Source organism: Brienomyrus brachyistius, chromosome 1 (assembly GCF_023856365.1).
Source record: "Brienomyrus brachyistius isolate T26 chromosome 1, BBRACH_0.4, whole genome shotgun sequence".
Lineage (NCBI taxonomy): Eukaryota > Metazoa > Chordata > Actinopteri > Osteoglossiformes > Mormyridae > Brienomyrus > Brienomyrus brachyistius.
In genome coordinates, this window is record NC_064533.1 from 12,349,603 (window position 1) to 12,358,150 (window position 8,548).

The 8,548-nt window shown below is 41.7% G+C and overlaps 1 protein-coding gene across 2 annotated transcripts; it reads left to right on the forward strand.

The window, feature by feature from the left end:
* The first annotated feature begins 1,161 nt into the window (after positions 1 to 1,161).
* On the forward strand, positions 1,162 to 8,060 carry LOC125751493 (toll-like receptor 2). 2 transcript variants are annotated; one of them, XM_049030357.1, is made up of 2 exons: positions 1,162 to 1,328; positions 5,127 to 8,060. In XM_049030357.1, coding segments are annotated over exons 1-2 (2,478 nt in total). In that variant the 5' UTR covers positions 1,162 to 1,326; the 3' UTR covers positions 7,603 to 8,060. The 2 variants fall into 2 exon arrangements, with proteins under 2 accessions (XP_048886314.1, XP_048886321.1); XM_049030364.1 differs by lacking the exon at positions 1,162 to 1,328 and adding an exon at positions 1,362 to 1,745.
* Positions 8,061 to 8,548: the final 488 nt, after the last annotated feature.

Consider the following 8,548-nt stretch of genomic DNA (forward strand, 5'->3'; position numbering starts at 1 on the left):
TCTAAGGAATACCTCTTCACATGCTGGGCTCCATTTTATAGGGTTGCTGCTAGTATTGGTGATGAGGTTTGTAAGCAACGGTTGCAAACTACGGGATAAATGTTCTGTACCGTCCCGTAAGACCTAGAAAAGTACAAACCTATTTCTTTGTTCTTAGCCATAGACCATTGAGCATTGATGCCACATTGTCCACTTGTCGGTGAATCTGCTGCACTCCGAGTTGGAATCGAAGATCTTCTTTTCTAGCCAGACACATTTGCAGAGGTTCAGGATTAACCCCAACGTTCGAATCGTTTTCTGTATGCTGCAGGGATGGCGGATATGGTCTTTCCATGTCATGCTGTAGATGATTACATCATCTGAGTAAGCTGTAAAATAGACCTTACATCCTTAAAGGACAAGGTCTATTAAATGGTGCAAGGTGGCTGGGAGTCCATGAAGACCAAATGGCACGACCGTAAAATGATGTAGACCTGAAGGTGATGTGGGTGCAGTTCTCTCTCTCGACTGCTCATCCAAGGGCACCTCTCTGTAGCCTATATCACAAGCTATAATATACAGAGCACGGCCAATTCTCCGTAATAGTTCATCCATTTCTGGCATGGAATTCACACCAAATTTTGACACATAACTGACTTTCTGAAAATCATCACAAAGGCATATGGAGCCATCTTTTTTAGGGTAATAACCTGATGATTTTCTCCTTCATTGCAGTTCACTGCTGCACAGAGGTGGTGGGTATATGCAGGTGAACCATTTATATCCACCTCTTAAAAATGTATTTATTGTATACCCAGTGGATAATGGCATATACATCATTATATAGTATAACAGTATACCCACCTATTAAGACACCACTGCACCGATGGTGGTGCATCTTTGAGATGTACAGCATCCATTACCACATCAGTGCATCCTGTCCTGGAAAAAAACTGCAAACTTGCCAAACATGGTCTGAGATTGAGCTCAGCTGGTGCTGAGACAGTGGGCGGCTTAATATTTTCTACTTCCTTATAGCCCTCTTCTGCTTCCATTTTAGTAAGGGTCCCGCAGGTTTGATGTCCCTTGTCATTGAAGCTTCAGGAGGTGCCAATCACCTCCATTTATGGGTGTTCCTGCTACGGAGCACCTGCGCATGCCCAGTAAGAACCGGCAGTTTTAAAACACGCAGAGGACGATGCCTTCGTTTGGGTCCAGGGAAGCAGGGAGTGCAGCTCACCATCGAGAGCACAACAACCTGGAGCCACGGAAGAAAAACTATATTTTTAAAATAAATACTATAACAAATAAACGTAAAACAGGCAGGTCAAACTACGTGATCATGACATGTGAGTGTTAATATTTTACGGTTTCTTTTATGTAAAATGAATGTATAGAGTACATAGAATTCAATCGGAATTTGTATATCTGAAATCCTGCATCTGCACACTACATCACCACAATAAAAAGATTACGGCGGACCAAAATAACATAAAATAAAGGCTAAGTAAAACTTAACTGGCAGTTTCGACATTGACAAATCAATCATTCCTTCAAGTCAAGTTAATCAGCAGATGCGCTGAAGTTCATGTAAAATAAGGGTATGGCGGCTTCACAGCCGAGCTCTAGCGTCTTAAATGGTGAAGTATCACTGGGTTTAAAGGTTGTGATTTGTTACAGGTTACCATAGTTTCGCATTACCATTTTGTTGTACTCCATTTTCGTTTAGGTAATGTAATACATTTATCAGAGAAATTCTGTGACAGGTGAGAGAACTTTCCCCGTGTTTAAAATGATGGTTACACATTACATGTCATTTTTTTATTTGCATAGTTAATGCTCAGTTTGGTCCATCTGTGTGGTGCTTCCTGTTAATACACGATTTTTTTCCTTCAGGTATTATTTTTGGAAGCATAGTCATTTTGCTAAGTGCCATATTTTGAAAGATTGAGATATTAATTATCTAAAACGCATAAAACGTAAATGCGAAGAATGCAATCAAAACGCACGTTTGAGGTATAATGTTTATCTCCCCGTATAAAGACTGAAAAATGAAGTATGGTTTTGTGTGCAAGCTTGTGTGAGGGACACTACCTTCAGATACCTAAGCATTAACAGCTGCAGAGTTCAGTGTAGAACTTTTTTCGGCTTCTGGCAATTTACCAAAGAAATGTTAAAGTGTATCATAAAACTACAGTAAATTTACTGATGTAGCCCGGGTGTCTAACACCCTGGGCTGACACATGGCTAAATATTTTCTGCGTTGTGTGTGTTTATAGAACAGAAGATGAGGACTCAGTCTCCTGCCTACTGAATGGTTTATTCTGAATAAACCAAGTTAAAAAGACAAATGTATAGCAAATATGGGTTTACAGGTCTCTGTTACTTAACTTTCAAAAATAAAATAATCAACGCGAAACCCTCCCCTTATACCGGAGGTTACCAACAGGCAGACCGCGATCCGGACCAAGAAGCTGTCCCATACGGACCCGGACCGACAGCCAAAACAGAAAGTTATGATTTAAAACCTGGCGGGGCGCTTCTATTTTAACCGGCGCAGCTTTTGTAGTCTTTTCGTTAGTGGTTTAGCACTAGAACCGCAGTTTCTCACACCAATGAACGTAAAACTCTTAACCGCCAAGCAAGACGTACTTCGCTTTCCGCAATCCTTCATTTGCGCTAATGTGCCATTAGTGTTAATAGCAGTAGCGAATTTAACACCCGCAACCAAAAACCCGTAATGTTGCTAAGAGAGTGGTTGATCTGTCCTGAAATCGTAATGCTGACAAGTTTTCAAACACAGTATGTATTATAGAACATGAATAAACTGGAACCCAGAGGTGTGAGGCAACAGTGCTAACCACTGCACTACCATGCCGCCCTGTGAGAGACATATTAATAGAAAATGTCATGCTGCTGTTGTATAGTGACAACAGCATTGTAATAAGCAATGGAAAATTATTAAGGTGACAGTTATATGTAGAAACTTGTGACTAAAGAAAGGCTCACTGAATAAGATACTCAATAAAGAGTCTTTTTAATACATAGTGAATCGAGTTCATATTATAATGCACATAAAGCAAAATTTTAAAAAGAAACCATTGGCTGAAATCAAAGTGTTTATTTTTAAACTTACTAGGCAAGTGCCCCGTCCAGGGGTAACCGAGCAGGTGGGAAGCGGGGAAGGATGAGGCAGGCAGGCGAGAATGCGGGATACGAGGGTTTATTCGGACGCACAGGGGAGACAGCGACGAATATCAATGACAGGTCTGGGAATGCGGACTAAACGCGGACTGAACGCGGAGTAAATACACAGACTGATAAAAAAACAGCTGGGCACAATCGGGAAAGCACACGTGGATGATCGGGGGGCGTGGCACACACGAGGACTGGACGCGCTGGTCATGACAGCAAGTGGAATTCCGGATGATAATTTTCAGGAAAACTTAGACAGCGATAGAATCTAATTATTTTTCTTTGTTGCTCAAAGTAAATTTATTTAAGGAGAAAATGTTACATTAGCCTGTTGCAAGCAGTAATATAAGGAAAACAATAAACAGTGTGTAGAAATGTAAGGCAATAGGAAAATAAGTGGATTTCGATCATTTCATAATTTAGGGAAGTAATCATTTAAATAAGCTTTAGTTATTCACTCTGAATAAAAATCAGAAACTACTGGCCATTATATACAGTCCACTTCACCAAGTTTAATGTCCTGTATAGTCACCTTTCTGACCAATGACCGTCATGGGCCTTAATACCAATTTAACCAATCAAGTTTTTGATTTGATCACATCCTATATTAAGCGACTAGGACAGCCTTCCCAGATGCTGCTCTGAGAATTGTACTATTTGCCATCTTGGTAAATCTCACAATTCAGTAAGGCCCAGTATTTCCCAATGGGGGTTAAGTCAGGTGGTGAAGGGAGTCAGGTCATCATTGCATCACCAATCAAGTCTTTCTAAGCCAGCCTATTTATGGAATGCTTTGATGCATTAATATCGTTAAGTTTTTGAAAGCTGCCGACTTCTTATACCAATGTTTAAAGAAGGTGTCTTCTAAAGATTGGCAGTAGATCTTGGAGTGAATTTTTGCACAAAGTTGCTAAAGTACTGCAAATTCATCACTGATAACTGCAGCCCTCACTGTCGCTCCTTTACCACCTTGTTGCCACCTGAAGAAGGTGCCCGTCTACTGGCCCATCCACCTGGTCCATTTAGAGACACTGTCATCTCATCTGTCCACAAAACCTTTGTAAAATCAGCTTTAGACGTTTCTGTGCCCGTTCCTGACATTTGAGCTTGTGTGCCATGTTGAGTGGAGGTTGCATTTGAGCCTTCCTGATATAGCGAAACACGGCACCTAGTACTTCTTCAGATTTTGTTAAGATTTCAGTTTTGGAAAATGGTGGCACTTGATGGTAAAGGGTTTCTGGAAAATTCCTATTTAATTTACTGCAGTCATTGCAGTTAATTTATGTCGTCTCTATACATGCTCTCTACATTTACTCCAAACAGAAAGTATTCAGATAAAATAGTGAGCATGCCCTATTTTTAAACAGTCCGTCCTTAATTCTACCTTAATCTGGACTGAAAATATCGGTATGTGTCACACCCCCCTCGTGAGAATGCCGGCTCGCTCAGTGAATTGAATGCGCCTGGCGCTGGCCCCTTTAAGAGCCTGTGCCACCTCACGCCGAGTTCTGGCATAATGACTGTTTCCCGCTTGTCTCCCATGTAGCCCTGATCTGACCTGCCTGCTGTGTTGCTGTCCGCTTCTGTTTCCCCCAGATCCCCATGTTGTCCCCTGTCCAACATCTCCTGTGTAGGACTGACTTCCCTGGCTTTACCTGATCTTCCGCTTCATGAGCTCGACCACACTTTTGCCTCTCGATTCTGCTTCTGTTTGCCCTGGTTCTCATAAAACTGCCTGCTTCCCTCGGCACCTGGATCGCTCCCGGGTCTCCTGTCACAAAAGTGTGAAGAGAAGATGCAACTAACTATATATATGTATGATATGGTATATGAATGGTACTGTAGGAGGATAGATGTTTGTAAGGAAAGAAGGAATTCAGCACAATTGTAGATTAGAAATGGGCTGTTGTACTTACAGGTTGTTAACCATTGTACTGTACTTCTTGTTCTAGGATGGACACCTCTGTTTGGTCATACCTGTTATCCTGCCTGTTGCTATTCATAGCTGAGGCAAAACATCTTCAGCAACAAACGGGACCGATTACATGCATGGTTTCCAGGGCCACTAGCATGGACCTCTCTTACAAACACCTTAGTAAAGTTCCAAGTAAGTTGCCAAGAACCATTCAGGAGCTGGACTTGTCTCACAACAACATTTCCAGTTTACATGAGAAGGACCTGGAGGGTCTGCCAGACCTCTGTATTCTGAAGATCACACACAATGGCCTGTTACACATCTCCCCATCTGCTTTCCTAGGAAATATTAAACTGCAACTCCTTAACATTTCCTTCAATGCTCTGAGAACCATTCCAGAGCTGAGTCTGCCTGATCTTCGAGTTCTTGACGTATCAGAAAACCTGTATGGATCTTATTACTTAGGAAAATCCTACACGAGTCTTTTAAACCTTGTATTTCTTGCACTTGGAAGTCCTCAAGCAAGATCGATAAATTTGACTGACTTTGCTTCACTCCACGCAATCCCTCTCCAGAGTCTGAAACTCAGCAGTGGAACTGAGATGAAATTGTACGAACATGGATCCATTGCTCAGCTAACAACGCTACAAGAGTTGGCACTTCACATGACATTCTGTGAAAACCCAGAGATATTTGAAAATATCCTGCAAGATCTGAACAAAACTAATGCGGAGAGTTTGACTCTGATAAAGTTCGTTCCTGATATTTGTAATGTCTCCAATGGCATCTTTGCAGGTTTTAGAGGTTTGGGGCATCTTAAAAGCCTTTTCTTTTATAACACCTGGTTCAACAGTACAGTTATGACCAGTTTAGTGCTCAACATTATCCAGTCTCCAATTAAAATATTATCATTTTATAACATAACCTTTGCCCAAGATACACCGGAAGGTATCCAGATTCCTAATATTCCAGGATATAATAAACCAGGAAATATCAGAATCATAGTATTTCAGACTATACACCATTATCAATATAATTTCCCTTCGATCAATGTCAATGTAACTCTTTTTCCCTACTTGAACTATGTGAAGTTCTCTGGCACTGGAATGAGCATACTTCCATGCAATCTTATTTCAGCTCTTCCATCACTCCAAGTCCTTGATTTGTCAGACAATCTCCTGAAGGAGCGAGGACTATGGTGGCCATCCTGTTCTCTTAGTAATGTTTTTCCAGCTTTAAAAGAACTTTATGTAAGAAACAACAAGTTTGCAGACCTCCAGTTCATCTCCAATCGCACTTATGAGATGAAGAATTTGAACAAACTTGACTTGAGCACCAACTCACTCAGTCTGATGGGAATGAGCTTGTGGCCCCCTCATCTTACTGAACTGTCTCTGAGTGATAACACTCTGGGCAATGCGGCCTTCGATTACCTTTCCCCTTATGTGGAAACCGTTAACCTGTCACACACAGGCATTACAGCCCTGACACAAGCTGCCGTCTCCCAGCTGTCTAGTCTAAGACATCTCTTCTTGAGCTCCAACAGCATTAGTAGCCTGCCTTCTGACCTATCACTGCCTGATCTGGAGGAACTGCACATTGACCAGAACAACATCAACACCTTGACTCAAAAGACTGTTGAAGGACTGCCAAGACTGAAGAGACTGAGAGCTGGAAGAAACCCCTTTGGCTGCAATTGTGATATAGCCTGGTTTGTGACCAGCTTTAATAAAACTCTGTTAACTGACTGGCCTTCTGATTACACCTGCTCCTCTCCACACGATCTTGCTGGCATGGCATTAGAAAACTATCATCCTGGCTGGGTGACTTGCACCCCATGGATTCAAGCAGTTATTTCTATAGTAATAATTGTAATCGTAACCTGGGTTTTGGGATATGCATTCTACACTTTTGATGGTGCCTGGTACCTCCAGATGCTGTGGGTATGGCTAAGGGTGAAACGCAGGGGCTACCAGGAAGTCAACAGGTTGAGAGCAGCTGACTTCAAGTACCACGCCTTCATCTCCTATAGTCAGAAAGACTCTGAGTGGGTGGACACCCAATTGGTACCGAACCTGGAAGCAGCGAATTTTAACCTCTGCATCCATGAACGTGACTTTGTTCCTGGTGACTGGATCATCGACAACATCATCAACTGCGTGGAAGATAGCTACAAAACATTGTTTGTGCTCTCCCAGAACTTTGTGCAGAGCGAATGGTGCAATTATGAGTTGTTCTTCGCTCAGCATCGGGCTCTGAGCATCCAACAAGACTCCCTGGTCTTCATCCTGCTGGAACCCATACCTGCAGACTCCCTCCCTAAGAAGTTTCTGAAGCTGAGGACCCTTCTGAGACAGCAGACCTACATGGAATGGCACAAGGACGAGCGTAAGCAGCAAGTCTTCTGGACGAGCCTGAAGGCCATGCTTCAGGTAGCTGATAAACGCATGGTTCTGGAACGTGTTGCTAAGGAGGTGACAGATTTGTGTCACCTACTTAATGAAAATGAATAAGACGTCAAGTTTTTGATTCTTCTATTTTGACAAAATGCGATGATGATTCTTAATGATTTTCTCCTTATATCAGCGTTATAATTCAAGCAAATTTTGAACTTTGAAATTTTTACTTGGTATTTTATCTATAAATGTTTTCCGATACTGTTTTATAATGATTCCAGCTTAAATTGCAAAGTAGTGTTATTTGTTTTAGTGACTAATGCTATAAAATAGTTTTCATTTTTATGAATTAAGATGCATCAGCTTCATAATGAATGTCGATCAGAAATGCCTAACATAATTCAAAATGTGTATTTTCTAGTAAAATCGGGATATGGTAAGTTTCAAAAAGACATACAGTTTATAAATAGATAAAATTACTTGGAGCCTGTGTGCAGGATGCATTGATGTCGTGCAGATGCTTCCTACTAAATGTGCTCCTGATGGAAGCACAATAAATACACTTTTTCATATCAGTATTTGCATCCTCCAATCTATACTTGTGACCTTTTTTTGTGCATTGTGTCCCTTCCCATGGAGGGAAACCTCTCATCTGATCTTGGGTAGAGAAACTTCCCCTGATACCAACTGTAACAATGTACGATAAGCCACAGAGCCATAAAATGGGCTTTAGCTATAAAATATTGTTTCGCTTCCACTCCACCAGCACTGAACACCAGCTCCTGCACGCCAGTCAGCTTTTGCGCTTAGCAACAGATTCTTTGCTCTCAGCAGAACATCTGCTGAAGCGAAAAAGGTACTCGTGATCGGAGATTCGATTGGTTGAAATGTCATTCTAACAATCGGAAAGCAGCGGTTTATGTAACATGCCTCCCTGGACCCGAGTTTCCAACATCGAAAAGTTGGACTCCTCCAGCAATGAAGTCTCCACCTTAGTTGTTCACGCTGAAACTAATTATATAAAGTCCCGACAATCCGAGGTATTAAAGAGGAGCTTCATTTC